The 22,526-nt window shown below is 38.8% G+C and overlaps 1 protein-coding gene across 1 annotated transcript in view; it reads left to right on the top strand.

Moving 5' to 3' along the window:
• Positions 1 to 6,339: 6,339 nt before the first annotated feature.
• LOC117316650 (platelet-activating factor acetylhydrolase-like) overlaps positions 6,340 to 22,526 on the top strand; it is a 40,584-nt gene continuing 24,397 nt past the window's right edge. The window contains exon 1 of the mRNA XM_033871347.1: positions 6,340 to 6,810. Within this exon, the coding sequence (XP_033727238.1) occupies positions 6,616 to 6,810 (195 nt within the window). The 5' untranslated portion in view covers positions 6,340 to 6,615. The remainder of the gene's footprint in view (positions 6,811 to 22,526) is intronic.

Raw genomic sequence — 22,526 nt, 5'->3', positions numbered from 1 at the left:
GTTGTATGTTATGTCAGATGTTGCATGTTATCTGAGGTGTTGTATGTTATGTGAGGTGTTGTATGTTATGTGAGGTGTTGTATGTTATGTGAGGTGTTGTATGTTATGTGAGGTGTTGTATGTTATGTGAGGTGTTGTATGTTATATGAGGTGTTGTATGTTATGTCAGGTGTTGTATGTTATGTCAGATGTTGTATGTTATATGAGGTGTTTTATGCTATGTCAGGCCTATTGCTATTTTAATTAGGCAATTCGTCACAACTTAAAGTAATTAATGAATTGATTAAAATCAATATAAAAATAAATAAATTTAAATAAATATATTGAAATAATATATTTCTGAAATTTAAACTATGAATAGATCAATAAATAAATATAGACACAAAAATAGATAGTTTATGTCTACTTAAGGATCACACACATTTTGCATCGTCCATAAAAATATAGGTCACGATTTAGGTAACCTGGGATAAAAAATATCACGTGTAACGTAATTTGAGAGCATGTCGATAAAACAATACATGTAGATACCACAGTGGTAATCAGTATTAACATACAAGGTCGGTGACCTAGATACAGTATCTACCCATCACATGAGGTGGCCGAACTGCGTATAAACCTTCCGATTATTAAACAATAAGATATTTTAACTTAAATATTAATCTCACAAATACGGTATAAAATGGTTCCTACGATACAAGAAAATATCAAATTACAGGCTACATTTGGACAGGCAGGCGTAAAAGGGGTATGGAACATCTTTAATGGCCAAGCATTCCATTTTAGACCAATTTCATATCACATATGATCACCTAGTGACGTTGCAGATCAAAGAGGGGATTTTCGAAGATTAAATTGTTCCAAAGGTGGACCTTTATTGGACGCAAGTTTTACAAGTCACCGAACTGGTTCCGATTTAAGATTAATATACATGCATCACATATACAGCCTTCCTCTTACCACCAAATATTATGACCTTCATTTATACAATAGAGAGAAGAACAACGCCGTTAAATTTCTCTTGCCCTTATCTCCTCAAGAATGTTCGGCATAGCTAATATACCGGGTATATCTCGTACACAAGGTATGAATTATATACGCAAGATTTGTGAATGGGTCACGATGACGTGTGAACTGCAAGGGTTTTTTTATTCATGAGGATTTATAAATCGAGTATGTATGGATAATCATTCCATGGAATTTAGCGAAACAGACCGACTCAGTTGATCCTATTTGGATATCGTTGATTAATTCATATCGTCACTGTTATAATTCAACATAAACATGACGTACTTACCTGTAATGGAGCCCCGCCAAGCCAGTTTGGCTTGTCTGTTCGATATTTAGGGAACCGTCGGCATCTTTCCGTAACGTTCATTTTATCTCTTAAGTTTTTTTTACATAATATATCATCATCAAGACATGCAAGATATATCTTTTTTATATTCCAATCAGACATTAAACCATTCCATAAAAAACATCGTTTGGCAGGTTATTACATTGTATGATCAAATCAACCCGAGTCGCCGTTCTTACATAAGGTTGAAAACTCGAGAACGCGATATAAGGGCTTAACGGCCGTTCCCGCACGCTCGTTCCCTCGCATAAGGAAGTTCGCTTATTTTGAAATATAAGTGTATAGGCTTACATTGTGAAAATCAGCGGACTTCCTTATGCGAGGGAGCGAGAGTGCGAGAACGGCCGTTAAATATGGTGGCTCGTTAGGGCCAAATATCAAATATCGCATTCTCGCGTTTTCGACCAAGGGAGCGAAAACGTGAATGCGAAAACTCGACGAAGAGAATACGAAAACGCGACGGCGAAAAAACGAGATTAATCTAGCACTCTCTTCGTCGCGTTTTCGAATTCTCGCGTTTTTGAAGGTAAAAGCGCGAGATTAGGCATTAATGGCCGTCCTCGCATTTTCGCTCCCTCACGTAAGGAAAACCGCTTATTTTCTGGAGGAACATATATAGAGGATATCTAACAGTGTCTTCAGTAATGCCAAATATATTTCACGAGTGGGGCTAATATTTTGATATTTTTCACGAGCTCGTGAAAAATATCAAAATATTAGCCCCACTCGTGAAATATATTTGGTTTTACTGAAGACACTGTTAGATATTCTGTTTATTACATTTTTTATCAACAAAAACCCTACCCCGTATGCTAACTAGGACTACAGCGATAATTTGTAAACAAAAAAAGTAGTTTCCCCTGTCCAGGTGCTGACATATATGTCGGGCTTTCTGATTGGTCAATTATTTTGGTATTTTCTAATCATTAATTTGATTGGTCAAATCAGCAAAAGTGATATTTTTCACTAGTGAAAAATATGATATTCTTCACTAGTGAAAAATATCACTTTTATAGAATGAATAATTTTTGATATTTCACTGGTAAAAATGTAATAAATAGGGATATACAGTACGTTGGATGTAAATATAGTTATATATATATATATAACATACGCGAGGGAGCGAGAGTACCAGGACGGCCATTAAAGCCTCATCTCGCATTCTCGCGTTTTCGACCAAGAATGCGAAAACGCAACGGGACTGGGTGCGAAATCGCGACGGCGAGAGTCCAAGATTAATCTCTTGTTTTCGCATTTTCCACGTCGAGTTTTGGTATTCTCGCTCTTTTGCATTCTCGCGTTTTCGCATTCTCGCGTTTTCAACCTAAGGCCGATAACGCGAGAATGCGAGATTTGGTATTTGGCCATAACAAGTCACCATACCTTTCACAATACAATTTTATAAGATGGCATAATTTACATATTTACATTGCCAAACCCGAGGTACATCAAAGAAGTCATTGCGACTTAAATTGATGTCTTTCAGTGATTAATAAATCCCTTTAGTGGATAATCTCAACACGTTTCTGTTTCTGCAAGAGTTGTCTCTCTTTATCAAGGATTACTATTGAAACTTTCTGAATTTTTGTTCCAAATTTCATATGGTTGAAATTACCTTTTCCTTTTGTTTTATGAATATAAGATTTATTGTCATGCATTGCAATAAACATACGATGATTTTGAAGCATTTACTTTTATTTTTTGTTGGGTAAAAAATGAAAAATAAATATGGTATTAGTGGCACGTATTGAATGATGAACTTTTTTTTTAACAAAAGGGGATTTATAGTCAACTTCGCAGAAAAAAAAGGTCCGGAAGACTTGAATACATAAGATAATTGGTAAGACAGACTGTCTTATACGAAGCCAGGACTACTGTTATGGTAAGGTTTGATGGAAGTTCTTATATCCACGTTTAAACCTACCAGATGTGGCATTTATCAAATTGTAATTGTCACTTTTGCCGTCAGCCTATGATGTCAAAATTGATCACTACCTTATACGGGGATGACGGCATTGTAGGTATAGAAATAAATTTTGTTGATTCATTGAATATGTCACCCGAAACAAACTTTAAAGTTAGAATAAATGGAATCTCAAAATAAGTAAACGTAAATATTCAGACTTTTCCGTTGGGGTTGGGGATATATATTTGAGCCGCTTGTACAATATTTAAAAAATAAATAGAAAATAAGCTAATTTAATCATTTTGGTGTTCGAATTCTTCATATAAAATATATCGATTTTCCACATGGGTATGATATATCAAATTGAATAATCATGACGTAACATAAAGTAATTATGACGTTACCTCGTTCTTACATTAATGACAGTAATAATTGATATTTCTAGCACAATACGCCGTGTTATTCCACTCTCAAGTCATTGTATAAATGTGCCGACTGTTGGATAAATATATGTTATATACCACTAGTGGTATATGACCTCCCGGTCTTTTGATTGGTCAAGAATTCGAACTTTGACCCAAGCTGCAATTGTTATTGACGTCATCAATAATCGAATGACGTCACATCATCGGGTCCCGGACGTCACCGGTACCCTTTATTTGCATAGGCGAAATTATACTTTGCCAAGTTTCCCTTTGATTCCAGCCGATATAATTGTGGTAGACGACTCGTGATTGTTGGATATGGAATTTATTTCACACTCGTAAGTTATTTTTTTAAAAGTTGCAACTTTTAAAAAATAACTTACTCGTGTGAATTAATTCCATATCAAACAACCACTTGTTGTGTAACCTCTATATATCTTATTGACTTACATAAAACAAATCGTTACAATACGAAGAAAATAAAATCAGGGTGTGTTGCGACGTTGGTAACTATGGCAGCTGTGGTTGCTAAGGATAATCTAGTTCCAGTGAATCTACGTAAAGACACCAGTATTGTTAACAAAATTAAAAGAAATAGCTCAACATTTTTGTTCAATAGCTTTTACGTTTTTAATTAATTGATATATTCACAATCCACAATTTCCGTCTAATTTACGTGTATTGACACAGATTTAGTAGTGACGTGGTCACATATTCTCTAGGAACTGAACGCTTCAGTCATTTGTTGTTAGATTATATCGCGGAGAAATTCAGTTTTTGACAAAATACTCACTTGACGCCAGCTTTTTGTGTAGAGATCATCGGATAACAGTTTAGCGTTGATCAGTCCTTTCAAACTGGCGCCGTCTAGTTGACGTTCCGGTAACGTCACAAATAGACAACGTCATAATTACATGTGTTATCGATTCCCACGCTTATTAATCCGTTGGGTATATGCTAGGCCTAATTTATTCGCAGAGTTTACTAGGCTGAAGAAGAGAGAGATGTGAATATATCACAATACAGTGCCATAATAATAGCAAATTTATATGAAAGTCGAACTCTCGTAAGTTGTACTGTAGACAGATTAAACCGGTTACATGTAAACTGAAGGTAACGATTTAAAACAAAATCATGCCGTGGTACGGCGTCCGTCTGGCCGTCCGTCCGTCCGGCGTCAACTTTTTCATTTAAACAACTTCTTCTCAATAACCAAGAGGTCCAGGGACTTGATATTTGGCCTGTAGCATCTGGGGTAAATGGCTACCAAGTTTGTTCAAATGAATGACCTTGACCTTCATTTAAGGTCACATGGGTCAAATAGGCTATAACCAAGAGGTCCAGGGACTTGATATTGGGCCTGTAGCATGCTGGGATGAAGGACTACCAAGTTTGTTCAAATAAATGACCTTGACTTTCATTCAAGGTTACATGGGTCAAATAGGCTATAATATTCAACCGACTTCTTATCAATAACCAAGAGGCCCAGGGACTCGATATTGGACCTGTAGCATGCTTGGGTGAAGGGCTACCAAGTTTGTTAAAATAAATGACCTTGACCTTCATTCAAGGTCACATGGGTCAAATAGGCTATACTCTTCAAACGACTTCTTCTCAATAACCAAGAGGCCCAGGAACTTGATATTGGACCTGTAGCATGCTGGGATAATGGGCTACCAATTAAAAAGCAATTTTGTTCAAATGAATGACCTTGACCTTCATAAAGGTTAGATGGGTCAAATAGGCTATAATCTTCAAGCAACTTCTTATCCATAACCAAGATGGCCAGGGACTTGATTTAGGGCCTGTAGCATGCTAGGGTGAAGGGTACAGAGTTTGTTAAAATGAATAACCTTGACCTTCATTCAAGGTCACATGTGTCAAATAGGCTATAATCTTCAAACGACTTCTTCTCAATAACCAAGAGGCCCAGGGACTTCATATTAGGCTTGTAGCATGCTGATATGAAGGGTTTCCAAGTTTGTTCAAATGAATGACCTTGACCTACATTCAAGGTCACAGAGGTAAAATCGGCTTAAATTTGTTAACAACAATTTTGCTATAGCCAATTAAGAGTCTCCAAGACCCGATAGTATGCTGAAATGAAGGACTAGAAAATTTATTGATATGAATAAACCTAGCCTACTCTGATATTTGAATAAAGAGGTTATCAGCATAGTATCTGTAGAAATGACCTCAATCAACTTCAAAGTTGCTGTAGAACCAGGTGAGCGATATAGGCCCATCGGGCCTCTTGTTTTTTATTTATCCTCAATATCGTACCAGAAACGTGATTTTATATATCGCTTATTTTTATGTGATTTATAGAGTACTCCAAGTCTCATTGATCGTACGTTTATGTTCTTTTTTAAATCATACTGATGACTATGTCTTATTTCCTTAAACAAAAGTAATTACAAACATGTAAGCTTATATAAGACATATGTGTATGTCCCTGATATAAACATGCACTGACACATATATCTTAGTTATATAATCTTACGTGCTGACACGCGACTGTCCGAGAATAATATTAAAGTTTCCTGACGACGAAATAACCTGTTTCGGGCCCCAATTAAATATATGCCAACCGGTACGATTATTTCTCGAAGGTGAAGGTACTCTGGGGGTCAGGGGTCATTACATACACTGTCAAGCCGTGGATACGAGAACGTGCTAACATAAACAACAATCTAGCACTGCTGTGAACAGGTAATAAAGGGTTCGTGGACTGGGGATACCCTCAAAGTAGGGGCGTGGCCACCTCTACCGCCGGGGATCGAGAGTGCGGAGCCGACAGAATTCTATCAGTGTTTGTGTTGTTAGTTGGCTTCGTGACTGACTGTACAGTACTGATATCAGTTTGGAGCGCGGAAGTGTTGTTTGCCCGCATTGAACCCTGAGCAAGGCTGCGAATATTATAAAATATGGGGAAAATCGACAATTTAATTCAATCAGTTCCCCTTCCCCTGGACCTTGGTGAAAAAGTCCGGAAACATTTGCCACCCGGCACTGGGGAATATTCCGTAGGATGTTTGGATTGTGATCACACGTCAGACCCCCTCTCGGATACAGGGGCATTGTTTCGTCTGTATTACCCCATTGAAAAGACCGATATTATCGTAAGTATGCAATGTTTATATTAAAAAAAAAAATTCTTTTTAACCATACATAACTTTTAACAATGCATTGTGTATACTAACAACTGTTATTATTAACAATTATAAGTGTTTTGAAAGTGGACATACATAAAGTTAGGGTAGGTGGAAAGACCAGTACTGCCTCCATCATACATGTGATGTCTGTGTCCCAGGGAGTCTCCCTCAATCATACACGTGATGTCTGTATCGTAGGGAGTCTCCCTCCATCATACACGTGATGTCTGTGTCGTAGGGAGTCTCCCTCCATCATTCATGTGATGTCTGTGTCGTAGAGCGTCTCCCTCCATCGTACACGTGATGTCTGTGTCGTAGAGCGTCTCCCTCCATCATACATGTGATGTCTGTGTCGTAGGGAGTCTCCCTCCATCATACACGTGATGTCTGTGTCGTAGAGCGTCTCCCTCCATCACACACGTGATGTCTGTGTCGTAGGGAGTCTCCCTCCATCATACACGTGATGTCTGTTTATAGGGAGTCTCCCTCCATCATACACATGATGTCTGTGTCGTAGGGAGTCTCCCTCCATCATACACGTGATGTCTGTGTCGTAGGGAGTCTCCCTCCATCATACACGTGATGTCTGTGTCGTAGGGAGTTTCCCTCCATCATTCATGTGATGTCTGTGTCGTAGGGAGTCTCCCTCCATCATACATGTGATGTCTGTATCGTAGGGAGTCTCCCTCCACCCTACATGTGATGTCTGTGTTGTAGGGAGTCTCCCTCCATCATACACGTGATGTCTGTGTCGTAGGGAGTCTCCCTCCATCATTCATGTGATGTCTGTGTCGTAGGGAGTCTCCCTCCATCATACATGTGATGTCTGTGTCGTAGGGAGTCTCCCTCCATCCTACATGTGATGTCTGTGTCGTAGGGAGTCTCCCTCCATCCTACATGTGATGTCTGTGTCGTAGAGAGTCTCCCTCCATCATTCATGTGATGTCTGTGTCGTAGGGAGTCTCCCTCCATCATACATGTGATGTCTGTGTCGTAGGGAGTCTCCCTCCATCCTACATGTGATGTCTGTGTCGTAGGGAGTCTCCCTCCATCCTACATGTGATGTCTGTGTCGTAGAGAGTCTCCCTCCATCATACATGTGATGTCTGTGTCGTAGGGAGTCTCCCTCCATCATACACGTGATGTCTGTGTCGTAGGGAGTCTCCCTCCATCATACACGTGATGACTGTGTCGTAGGGAGTCTCCCTCCATCATACACATGATGTCTGTGTCGTAGGGAGTCTCCCTCCATCATACACGTGATGTCTGTGTCGTAGAGAGTCTCCCTCCATCATACATGTGATGTCTGTATCGTAGGGAGTCTCCCTCCATCCTACATGTGATGTCTGTGTCGTAGAGTCTCCCTCCATCATACATGTGATGTCTGTATCGTAGGGAGTCTCCCTCCATCATACATGTGATGTCTGTATCGTAGGGAGTCTCCCTCCATCATACACGTGATGTCTGTGTCGTAGAGAGTCTCCCTCCATCATACATGTGATGTCTGTATCGTAGGGAGTCTCCCTCCATCATACATGTGATGTCTGTATCGTAGGGAGTCTCCCTACATCATACACGTGATGTCTGTGTCGTAGGGAGTCTCCCTCCATCATACACGTGATGTCTGTGACGTAGGGAGTCTCCCTCCATCATACACGTGATGTCTGTGTCGTAGGGAGTCGCCCTCCATCATACACGTGATGTCTGTGTCGTAGGGAGTCTCCCTTCATCATACATGTGATGTCTGTGTCGTAGGGAGTCTCCCTCCATCATACACGTGATGTCTGTGTCGTAGAGAGTCTCCCTCCATCATACATGTGATGTCTGTGACTTAGAGAGTCTCCCTCCATCATACACGTGATGTCTGTGTCGTAGGGAGTCTCCCTCCATCATACACGTGATGTCTGTGTCGTAGAGAGTCTCCCTCCATCATACATGTGATGTCTGTGACTTAGAGAGTCTCCCTCCATCATACACGTGATGTCTGTGTCGTAGGGAGTCTCCCTCCATCATACATGTGATGTCTGTGTCGTAGGGAGTCTCCCTCCATCATACACGTGATGTCTGTGTCGTAGGGAGTCTTCCTCCATCAGACATCAGTGTCTGTTTCATAAGGAGTCAATTTAAGATGAAGAAAAATCTGAAAATGTGGCATTGGAGGGTTTCCTCCATCAGATGATAAACCCAGATAATATTTTTTAAGTTGAAGCAGTAAATACTAGTTGTTGTCTTTGTTTACATTTTTCCTCTGAAAAATGTGAGATATATGATTAATGGTAGTGATAGCATTAGCATGTTTCAGTCAAGACCTACTGGCCCATGCCGATAACCATGTAACTGACTGCCGCAGTGGGTTAACTTGTGTTTGTTGATCACATGAAGTTGTGTGACAGGGTTCTGTTAAAAACACCAGTATATTGTATTTTCCCAAGGGCAAAATGGATGAAACTGCATGTCCTGACTCCTTCAAAATTAAATAGATTATGAAAATAAAGAACTACTTCCTTGTAGGTATTGGAAAAATAAGGATACACAGGGCTATGTAACCCAAGGGGCATTAATACGAGTTCCGACACCACAGTCTAGTTGTAGGACACAGGGCTATGTAACCCAAGGGGCATTAATACGAGTCCCGACACCACAGTCTAGTGGTAGGACACAGGGCTATGTGACCCAAGGGGCATTAATACGAGTTCCGACACCACAGTCTAGTGGTAGGACACAGGGCTATGTGACCCAAGGGGCATTAATACGAGTCCCGACACCACGGTCTAGTTGTAGGACACAGGGCTATGTGACCCAAGGGGCATTAATACGAGTCCTGACACCACGGTCTAGTGGTAGGACACAGGGCTATGTGACCCAAGGGGCATTAATACGAGTCCCGACACCACGGTCTAGTGGTAGGACACAGGGCTATGTAACCTAATTAAGGGTCACTATTACGTGTTTCGGCACGGTGGTCTAGTGGTAGGACACAGGGCTATGTGACAGAGGACACCGGGCTATGTGACGTAATTAAGGGTCACTATTATAAGCGTTTCAGCAGGGTGGTCTAGTGGTAGGACGTAGGGCTATGTGACGGAGGAGGCAGGGCTATGTGACAGGGGACACAGGGCTATGTGACGTAAGGGTCACTATCACAAGTCCTGACATCAGTGCCTGTTGTATCCTTGAACAAGATACGTTAGTGCATAGTGTTCCAGTTGACTCAGCAATGTTGCTGTGATATATACTTACAGTATATAAAACTCCACCTTGTTATTATGCTGATAACTTTGGTATAGGTGTATAGTATCATGTTCAAAGAATGGGAATAGATGATTATCTATTCCACAAAGAAAACTGTTCAATTGTACCATTTATATATATCTACACACCATAATTACCTGTACTGTTGACTTACCAACATTATCTACTACGTGTGTTTTCTGTAACAGTGTAGGTGTCCATATCACACTTTTTTATTTCCTGTTATATATATATATACAGTGTATAAGTAACACAGTCTCAATGACCTTAATATCACCTATTGCCCCTCAGGCCATTAACACAGACCATTACTGACCAGTGGTCAGGTGCTCATGACCTTACAGGTATTGCAATATATTGGTCAATATTGCATATCATCTGTCAAACCACGGTAAAAAATGTTACATGTTTTTAATGCATATGATGCAAGATATACCCATCGATATGAAATGCTATCCTCGCGGTAGTGGCCATCAAAAGTCCTGGGGTATTCTTACCACTAATTATTCATGTAATTACCCTAGTACCAAAAAAATGAACTTTCAATCCCAATTGGGATAGCCACATTTCTTTCAAATCTTGGGTCCGTGAATCAAAAAGAGACAGATCAAAAGCACATTGAAGTTTTTTTGTCACAAAAGTATGAAGCTCAAACATTAAATTAATTTACTCCAGTTTGTAAAATGTCCGATTCTGTATGCGAATTTCCTTGAAAAGTTTAATCAGGGCCTTGAAAAGGGCTTGGAATGTCCAATTAGGTATAGATTTTTCTAAGATTTTAAGCAATGTATTTGGCATCTTGTTAGATATTTTGTACAAAGCTAGGAGTAAAATAACACATCCATGTAAGATTTTCTTTGGATAACAGCAATTATTGGTGAAGATTGACCAAATGATCTACAGAATCATACGGATCAGTTTTGACAAATTATTTACAGCTTTTAACATGTGGAGTACACTGGACTCACAATGACATGAAATCAGTGTGTGATGAAAGTCATTGACCTATATATGCCACACCAGATGATATTTAAGAGATGATTTTATAATGTCCAGGAACTTCCGTATAATATACAAGTGAATAATATTTCCATAGAATGGAGGTTTGAAATAACTGTCAATACTTATTTGGTTGTTATATTAGAGACGTTTTTGATGTCATGTTGTTTTCTATCAACAAGCCTAATACAGACTTTTAATGTTTTTGTTTACTCTGACATTTGCAGGCCTGCACAGATTTATGTCTTGAAATGTTATATGTAATCGGAGACAAACAGGCTTGTACCCCTCAACCAAAAGGCCCTTGCTTTTTTCCAGTGTATACTGTGTATATAATATTAATACATTTTTGTATACATATATATATGTATCTTACTGAGATAAACCTAGAATTCTCATAATAAACACACAACCTTTTACACAAAGTAGGAGGACATGGTTAATGTAGGAGGGCAGGGTTAATGTAGGATGTAGGAGGGCAGGGTTAATGTAGGAGGATAGGGTTAATGTAGGAGGGTAGGGATAATGTAGGAGGACAGGGTTAATGTAGGAGGATAGGGTTAATGTAGGAGGGCAGGGATAATGTAGGAGGACAGGGTTAATGTAGGAGGGTAGGGTTAATATAGGAGGCAGGGATAATGTGGGAGGACAGGGTTAATGTAGGAGGGTAGGGTTAATGTAGGAGGGTAGGGATAATGTGGGAGGACAGGGTTAATGTAGGAGGGTAGGGTTAATATAGGAGGCAGGGATAATGTGGGAGGACAGGGTTAATGTAGGAGGGCAGGGTTAATGTAGGAGGGCAGGGTTAATGTAGGAGGGCAGGGTTAATGTAGGAGGGCAGGGTTAATGTAGGATGTAGGAGGGCAGGATTAATGTAGGAGGGCAGGGTTAATGTAGGAGGATAGGGTTAATGTAGGAGGGCAGTGTTAATGTAGGAGGGCAGGGTTAATGTAGGAGGACAGGGTTAATGTAGGAGGGCAGGGTTAATGTAGGATGTAGGAGGGCAGGATTAATTTAGGAGGTCAGGGTTAATGTAGGATGTAGGAGGGCAGAGTTAATGTGGGAGGATAGGATTAATGTAGGAGGGCAGGGTTAATGTAGGAGGATAGGGTTAATGTAGGAGGGTAGGGTTAATGTAGGAAGACGGTTAATGTAGGAGGGCAGGGTTAATATAGAAGGGTTGGGTTAATGTAGGAGGGTAGGGATAATGTAGGAGGACAGGGTTAATGTAGGAGGGCAGGGTTAATGTAGGAGGGTAGGATTAATGTAGGAGGGCAGGGATAATGTAGGAGGACAGGATTAATGTAGGAGGGTAGGGTTAATGTAGGAGGACAGGATTAATGTAGGAGGGCAGGGTTAGTATAGGAGGGCAGGGTTAATATAGGAGGGCAGGGATAATGTGGGAGGGCAGGGTTAATGTAGGAGGGCAGGGATAATGTGGGAGGGCAGGGATAATGTAGGAGGGCAGGGTTAATATAGGAGGGCAGGGATAATGTGGGAGGGCAGGGTTAATGTAGGAGGGCAGGGTTAATATAGGAGGGCAGGGATAATGTGGGAGGACAGGGTTAATGTAGGAGGGAAGGGTTAATATAGGAGGGCAGGGATAATGTAGGAGGGTAGGCTTAATGTAGGAGGACAGGATTAATGTAGGAGGATAGGCTTAATGTAGGAGGGTAGGGTTAATGTAGGAGGGTAGGGTTAATGTAGGAGGGCAGGGTTAATGAAGGAGGGCAGGTTAATGTAGGAGGGCAGGGTTAATGTAGGAGGTTAGGGTTAATGTAGGAGGTTAGGGTTAATGTAGGAGGGCAGGGTTAATGTAGGATGTAGGAGGGCAGAGTTAATGTAGGAGGGTAGGGTTAATGTAGGAGGGTAGGGCTAATGTAGGTGGGTAGGGTTAATGTAGGAGGGTAGGGCTAATGTAGGCGGGTAGGGTTAATGTAGGAGGGTAGGGTTAATGTAGGAGGACAGGGTTAATGTAGGAGGGTGGGGATAATGTGGGAGGGTAGGGTTAATGTAGGAGGACAGGGTTAATGTAGGAGGACAGGGTTAATGTAGGAAGGTAGGGGGGGATATGCAGAGTTACTGTTATCAACAGGGTCAGGTTTATTGCTAGAGGTTGAATTATTAAAAGGGGTGGGCTTATTGTCAGGGATGGACTTATTACCAGTTGTGGGCTTATTACAAGGGGTGGACTTATTATCTGTGATGGGCTTATTGTCATTGATAGGCTTATTGCTAGGGACAGTTTTATTACCAGGAGTGGTATACTTATTGCCATCAGTTTATTGCCGGATAAAGTCATTAGTTGATGTCCAAATTTTTTTGACCAGGTCAGTTTCACCTCAGGAAATAGACCTGGTCTGAAGGAAACCAGACACTTACTATATCCCTCAACCTATTACTGTATTTTATTATGATTCTCATTATACACCTATAACATAATAAGGCTGCGTTTGTGGTCATACATCTCTTCTTGAAGCTCTGGAATATAAACAAAGCCATAGTATGTAACCCGCTCTCCATTAAATTCTCATGCTTATGGATATAAATAGCATGCTGATATGATCCAAAGCTACAGAGAGCAATATGTATATAGTTATGTGCATCATGCATGCTGATGTATTTTTATATACAGTGTCAAAATTTATTTTATATTGTATATAAATAGATAGAAACAAATTATGCGTAAACAGTTAAAGTTAAAAGGAATTTATGCATTTAACAAAATGACAGCAGTTTTTTGCATAATTTTACTCAGCATTTAAAGATAATATCTGAATGTTGGTGAAGATCTGAGGTGCCTGGTTCGACTCTCGTGGTTCGACTCTCGTGGTTCGACTCAGATCTGAGGTACGTGGTTCGACTCTCGTGGTTCGACTCTCATGGTTCAACTCAGATCTGAGGTGCCTGGTTCGACTCTCGTGGTTCGACTCTCGTGGTTCGACTCAGATCTGAGGTGCCTGGTTCGACTCTCGTGGTTCGACTCTCGTGGTTCGACTCAGATCTGAGGTACGTGGTTCGACTCAGATCTGAGGTACGTGGTTCGACTCTCGTGGTTCGACTCTCGACCCTGCCTGTGTCAGTTAGTGTTTTATAAGCTGAGAGAAACAGCCAGTCTCTGTGGTTGTGGTTGTGTCCTTGGGCAAGACACTTTACCCTAATTGCTCTGGATGGCATGCACTTTCATCTCTTTTGAATTGGATGTGCTTTTAAACTATCTCTCATTAACAATATCTATACAGAATTTTTATATATACAGTAATCATGACAGCTTATATATTAAAAATGTAATTATATGGAATAAGGGATGAGGACTTAAATCAATCCATTGAGCATGATAATGTAAGTATTTCCAGGAGTCATATCACACTTAGAATGGTTTCTTCTTTAAATTAGTTCCCAAGATATCATCCAGACACCTGCTAAAGAATTTTGCTCCATATTCAAATTCCTCATAAAAAAAAAATATTACTGCTAGTTTAGAGACTGTATTACGAAACAGCTGTTACTTCCTACCAAAGCATTCAATGTTAAACTGCAGACATGCAGCTCCCTGGCATCTGATGAATCTCCCATTCAAGAAACTTCTAAACCCATTACCCGGTTGGAACCCCCTGTGTAGTTATCTCCCATTCAAGAAACTTCTAAACCCATTCCCTGTTGGGAACCCCCTGTGTAGTTATCAGGCTTTGGATCACAATTGCCATGGAAGTTGATACTCTAGGGTTACTGAAGTAGGGTTTTTATCCTCAGGGTCCAGCCTCAGTATATATTAATACTAAACCTTACTATCATAAGAAGTTATCAGATTCAGCCAGCGGATGACTGTAAATTGTGTATTGGGACCTAATAAACATGCACACACATATACACACATGTGCACATATATATATGATACAAAGAATATATAAGAATATGTCTTCAAATGTATAAATATATATATTTTGGCCTTTGTTTAAAAATCATCTCAGACTTATAAGAGTTAATTTGATGATTGAGTTATATCATTGAAAACAAGAATAGCTCTTGTGTTACCTACTTACATCATCTTCAAGCAAGAAATATCTTTAAAAAAGATAAACGGCATAGTTTTAATGCTGGTGGTTATAATGTAAAACTGCTGGTGAAATAAATAAACGAACTAATCAATAAATGCGTTTCAGCACGGATAACAAAATTATATCAGTTTGAATCATTTTTGGTGATAATAAGACTGCATTTGAATCAGGAATATGATTTTATTAATGTGGCATTTGAATAGATACATCCACTTATTCAGCTTGCATTCAATCTTTATTTTGTTTCGTCTTTAACTGCATATATGCATTTTGCATTTACCGCTACATTGACCAATCACATACTTCATCTTGACCAGTAACGCCACCTGTCGCGTCATATCCGGGGCCAATAGAAAATTATACGGCTATGCCGAAAAATTTGAGCTTTAATAAATAATTTAATCTTATCCTGAAGAAGTTCTATCGTTTTTGCTGTTATATCAGTGGTAGGATACTAACTTTTGGTATAATGAGTGAAACACTTTCAGTTGTTGGTGTATAATAACATACTTGCCAACTTTTTAAAATTCTCATGGGGGAGAAAGTGCGTGAGCGACATTTTTGACCGGAAAACACATTTCACGCGCGACACATTTAACAAACAAAAACTAAGGGGAGATAATTTGCTATTGGAAAATAAATTCCTTGCATGAACACTTAAGCTTCCTTCCCTCACTGAAAAAAAGGGGGGGGGGGGGGGGGGGGGGGTGGGGGGGGGGGGAACTTACTTCAAGCTTGACCAATGATCTTTTTTATTCAAGTTTGGAAAGATAATTATATAAGCAACAAGTTACAAAAAAAAAACCTGCAAAATTACATCATTTTTAATTATTTCTGGAAATGATTTAACTCACTGTTCACTCTAAATAAAAGTATTTACTTAGATATGTTACGAAAATTATGTTGTAAGATAGATGTCAGTCAATTAAATGCAAATTATCACAATGATATCACTTTCTATCAAGCTTTCTCTCCAGCAGTAAACTTCAAAAGAAAATACCTAAACTGTCACGATAAATATCTAGAGTACAATATAATATCTGAATGAAATTTCAAATGTTTCCTTTCGATTACAACAAAGACAATAATACAAAAATAAAATAAAAAGGGCTGTACCAGCAGTTGTAATCACTATAGGCTTACAACACAGTACAGTAGTTTGTAGGTGGGGACTGATACTTAAATTCAAAGTTTTAACATGACAGTATTTAGTTTAAGAAAGTGAGTATTTGTGGACATGTTTCTGTCTTTCAAAATGTGAATTGGGAAAGTTTCTGCCAAAATAAGTCTCTGCACACGAAGTATGCTGATGCTACGGTGATTGAAACGACGTTACCTACCGGCAACCAGACCTTCGGTCTATATGGTCGTTATTGTGAATTTATTTCCTTGTGCTAATTATCTAAAGATCAGCCAATGTTTAAATGTAGTTAACATTTCAATAAGTAATCTGTCAAATTTGATACTCCGTTGATAACGTTAACATTGCCAGTGTTGTTTTCACTTTTTCTGTCCGAGATATACTGTCAAGTAGAGGTCGTTTATGCGCTTGACATCAAAGGCAGTATACGAAGCCATTTACAAGCGTTTAATCAACCATGACTGACCTGCTACAAAACCATCACCACGCGTCCTCAGCTTAATTGGTTTTAATTAATTGTTTATTTATCGGGGTATTGTCACCCTTGCAGTCAGTGAAGTGTCAGAATTTCGTTACGGTCTGTGAGCAGGTCAGTTAACTGACCAATGCCCCACACATATGTCTTTCACCAGCCAGCAAGCGTTACCTGTCATGGCCTAAGTGAATCTAACAAGATGAATAGGGGCTCCATACGGGGTTATCAAGACATATTCTCCAAAATCGGGAGAATACACTATGTTTTATCTATACGATCGGGAGACGGGGCAGGGAGTCTGGAATCGGGAAATTCCCGACTAAATCGGGAAAGTTGGCAAGTATGTAATAATTAGATAAACATTCTAGGTATTTACATGCTTAGGCCATTTTGTGCATTTTTGTGACAAGTTAAAGTGTATGCTGTGCATGTATGCTGGAGCATCTTTAATATGGTATACATAAAACTATGATTAGAAATTAAAGATGATTACGCACATAAAACTATAATGATCAAAAGTTAAGGATGCTTACGCACAAAGATACTTATGCACATGAAACTATGATTAAAAGTTAAAGATGCTTCAAAACGCACATCAAACTATGATCAAACATTAAGGATGCATATACGCATGAAATTATGATCAAAAGTTAAAGATGCTTACACACATAAAACTATGATCGAAAGTTAAAGATGCTTACACACACATAAAACTATGATCATCAGTTAGGGATGCTTATACACATAAAACTATTATCAAAAGTTGAAGATTCCTATGCGCATAAAATTCTGATCAAAAGTTAAAGATGCTTACACACATAAAACTATGATTAAAAATTCAAGATGCTTACACGCACATGAAACTATGATCGAAAGTTAAAGATGCTTACACACATAAAACTACGATTAAAAATTCAAGATGCTTACATAAAACAATGATCAAAAATTAAAGATTCTTACACACATGAAACCATGATCAAAAGTAAAAGAAGCTTACACACATCAAACTTAATTACATTCTCTGAGAAAAACTTTAATGAATATCCAACTTCAGTCAGGAAGTGGTGATGAAAACGAAGATCTTTGCCAATTATAAAAAAAAACAAAACAAGTTTCATCTTGTTCAAATCAATTCCATTTACTAGTGTTCTTATGGCAAGGTCCCCATCTTTGAAATCTAAAACCTTTTGGTCATTAATGTGATTTATCAATACATTTACTCTATATCTGCCAGCAATATTGTATTGAGTGGAATGTTATTAAGGTTTTCAAAGTGCACAAATCAATATTGGAACCATATACACCTGTACCATCTGTCATCAACGCAAAAGACTCACCGCGGAAAAGACAATGAGGTTGATTACCATTGTTCTCCATCCGTACTGATAAGTCCTAGAAAGTAAACATGTAACGACTCGGAGAAGTAGACAACAGTGAAAATTCAATAGTTGCTGTTGATCGAGATCTAACCATAACGGTTAATTGGTGTAAACTCGCCAGTGTTGTTGGTGAGTTAGTGTTAACATTAGGATGACTGATGCAAAAATTGAAAAAATTCCTAAGATTACATTATATTTTTCTTTGCTTCAAACCGAAATTAGAAACTTTAAAATCAATACACAAGTCTATTTGAAATTTTGTCAACTGGTTCGAAAATAGAATGTTACAATATTCTTTATATATGATACAGTGTATCATCATTTCAATCAAAATAACTTGATCAAAGTCAATGGCATCTTTAAAGCCTCCTTCCATTCTTGCTTCCAAAGGTCATGACCTGATAACTGATAACATGTTGGTTGCATGACGGTTCTGCAAATGTCAAATATCAGACTTAATAGTAATAATAGGGGCTACGGTGGCCGAGTGGTTAAGGTGCCCCGACACTTTATCACTAGCCCTCCACCACTGGGTTGCAAGCTCGAAACCCTCGTGGGGCAGTTGCCAGGTACTGACTGCAGGCCGGTAGTTTTTCTCCAGGTACTCTGGTTTTTCTCCACCTCCAAAACCTGGCACATCCTTAAATGACCCTGCATGGCTATTAATAGGATGTTAAAACAAAAAACAAACAAAAGCAATAATAATAAAGGGGAAACGATGGATGACATTAAGAGTCAAGATTCAAATAAGGAAAAAGTTGATGGCGATCAAGAAATCAAGAAGAAACTATTAGAGGGAGAAGTCAGTTATAAGTTGGAAAAAACTTACTAACTTCTCCCTTTGTCAATATGTTTATATCATTAGTTTAAACTAAAAACTGAAGTGGAATCAATTCATGACAGATTAATTTACACAAAATGGCAATCACTAATGACAAAGGGAGCATGACACCATTATCTTAGGTGAAACAACAGATGATGAGAAATGAAGATCAGACACAAAACGGGAAACAGTTGATGAAAAGATTAAAAGGACATAAAAGAGGAAAAACATACTGGGCAGGAAATTTGATGGCATAACAAGTAATAGATACAAAAGGGGTAAGACTGATGACGAGGGATTAGGATGACACAAAAAGGGGTTCGACTGATGATGAGGGATTGAAATGATACAAAAAGGGGTAAGACTGATGACGAGGGATTAGGATGACACAAAAAGGGGTAAGACTGATGATGAGGGATTAAAATGATACAAAAAGGGGTAAGACTGATGACGGGGGATTACAATGATACAAAAAGTAGTAAGACTGATGACGGGGGATTAAGATGACACAAAAAGGGGTTAGAATGATGACGAGCGATTAAGATGACACAACAAAAAGGAATATGATTAAAGATCAGAGATCAAATGATGACATGAGGGATTTAGCTGATAGAAAAAAAGTAAAGATTGGTGAGGTTGGATGAACATGATATATAGGGATACGATTGATGATGATCGATTCAGAGTTACAAATACTTAATGAAGTAGGAACATTGTTGACATTGATGTCTTCTCATTAATGTTGGAGTGCACGGTGTAAGGATGATTGCAGCTACAGTCAGTATAGATAATGATGATGTCTTTCATCATTGTCATGGTCACCATGGTTACACCTATTAATCAGTTGGATTATGACATTGTTGTTGTTATTATAGAGGAATCATACTTCTTTATAACAGAGCAGAGTAAGTCATCAATTATGTGGTCTTTCTTTCTACCTACATCTGTAGAAATGTGGTTCTCAATAAGTTTTCAGAATAAAAGATTGAATGAATAAATTTACCAGAAATGCATGCTGTCATCAAGTATAATAAATATGTGAATGGATTGAATGGGGTTACCATGGTTACCGTTAATGCATACATGATCAAGTTATTGGAGTATTTTGATACAGTCTGATCTGTGTTAATTATCATCTGTTCATATGAATTAATTTTATATATCGTTAATGGTATTTTATCTAATATTACTGTCTGTATTTATGTAGAAATAAACATGTCCATGACTTATACAGTTACCTGGTGGTTAAAATTCTTTTTTTCATTTTCCTGCAAAAAAAATCAGAGACTTAATTTTAAGTCATTAAGTCATAATTTATGCCTCCCCGCCCTCTCCCGCCCCTTCCGCCACCCCTAAGACGACTAGATATCATTTAATTTACCTATGTTGGTACAGCTCTCCCCACATATCAATCAGTAGATCTAGACAATCTGAGAATGAGTACTTTCATATGTTATATTTGTTAAATGTCTTAAAAAATGAGCCACATCACTCTTTGAATTTAAATTGTGTACATACAGAGATTTTGACATTTTTGTTCCTCTGTCATCATGGCTCTCAACACTAATGGTAACTGGTAAAGCTATTGTTGATTTAGGCAAGTGTCCAGACCAACTCTCTCTGGAATGAGTACAGTCGGTCACAAAGCTATAGTGGTCAGTATTTAGGTCAGTTTATGATTGGAATCTTAAATCCTTTGTGCAAACAAATTTCCTTTTAATCCACATTTTCCGATCAATATCCATTTGTATGTTTTAAATTGTTGCTTTCAATCCATGTTTTAGATTATGTCAGGACTCTAAATGTGTGAATTGTATTTCTTTATGAGACACTTTAATTTGTTTGTGTAAATATGAACAAAACTTCTATACATTTAACAAGAAAGGATCTACAGTACAAGTCATTACATAATACATCCTATTTGGTTAAGGTCTGTCGCCATTACAATACAGTTGAAGGGTCACAGTTTAACATACACCCATACCTAGACTGTTGAAGGGGTAACATACACCCATACCTAAACTGTTGAAGGGGTAACATACACCCATACCTAAACTGTTGAAGGGTAGTTTAACATACACCCATACCTAAACTGTTGAAGGGGTTACATACACCCATACCTAAACTGTTGAAGGGGTTACATACACCCATACCTAAACTGTTGAAGGGGTTACATACACCCATACCTAAACTGTTGAAGGGTAGTTTAACATACACCCATACCTAAACTGTTGAAGGGGTAACATACACCCATACCTAAACTGTTGAAGGGGTAACATACACCCATACCTAAACTGTTGAAGGGTAGTTTAACATACACCTATACCTAAACTGTTGAAGGGGTAACATACACCCATACCTAAACTGTTGAAGGGGTAACATACACCCATACCTAAACTGTTGAAGGGGTAACATACACCCATACCTAAACTGTTGAAGGGGTAACATACACCCATACCTAAACTGTTGAAGGGGTAACATACACCCATACCTAAACTGTTGAAGGGGTTACATACACCCATACCTAAACTGTTGAAGGGTAGTTTAACATACACCCATACCTAAACTGTTGAAGGGGTAACATACACCCATACCTAAACTGTTGAAGGGGTAACATACACCCATACCTAAACTGTTGAAGGGGTAACATACACCCATACCTAAACTGTTGAAGGGGTAAAATACACCCATACCTAAACTGTTGAAGGGGTAACATACACCCATACCTAAACTGTTGAAGGGTAGTTAACATACACCTATACCTAAACTGTTGAAGGGGTAACATACACCCATACCTAAACTGTTGAAGGGGTAATTAACATACACCCATACCTAAACTGTTGAAGGGGTAACATACACCCATACCTTAACTGTTGAAGGGGTAACATACACCCATACCTAAACTGTTGAAGGGGTAACATACACCCATACCTAAACTGTTGAAGGGTAGTTTAACATACACCCATACCTAAACTGTTGAAGGGGTAACATACACCCATACCTAAACTGTTGAAGGGGTAACATACACCCATACCTAAACTGTTGAAGGGGTAACATACACCCATACCTAAACTGTTGAAGGGTAGTTTAACATACACCCATACCTAAACTGTTGAAGGGGTTACATACACCCATACCTAAACTGTTGAAGGGGTAACATACACCAATACCTAAACTGTTGAAGGGGTTACATACACCCATACCTAAACTGTTGAAGGGTAGTTTAACATACACCTATACCTAAACTGTTGAAGGGGTTACATACACCCATACCTAAACTGTTGAAGGGTAGTTTAACATACACCCATACCTAAATTGTTGAAGGGGTAACATACACCCATACCTAAACTGTTGAAGGGGTAACATACACCCATACCTAAACTGTTGAAGGGGTAACATACACCCATACCTAAACTGTTGAAGGGGTTACATACAACCATACCTAAACTGTTGCAGGGGTTACATACACCCATACCTAAACTGTTGAAGGGGTAACATACACCCATACCTAAACTGTTGAAGGGGTTACATACACCCATACCTAAACTGTTGAAGG

Source organism: Pecten maximus, chromosome 18, assembly GCF_902652985.1.
Source record: "Pecten maximus chromosome 18, xPecMax1.1, whole genome shotgun sequence".
NCBI lineage: Eukaryota > Metazoa > Mollusca > Bivalvia > Pectinida > Pectinidae > Pecten > Pecten maximus.
The sequence above is the reverse complement of the archived record's forward strand: the minus strand, read 5'-3'. Positions and strand labels throughout refer to the sequence as shown.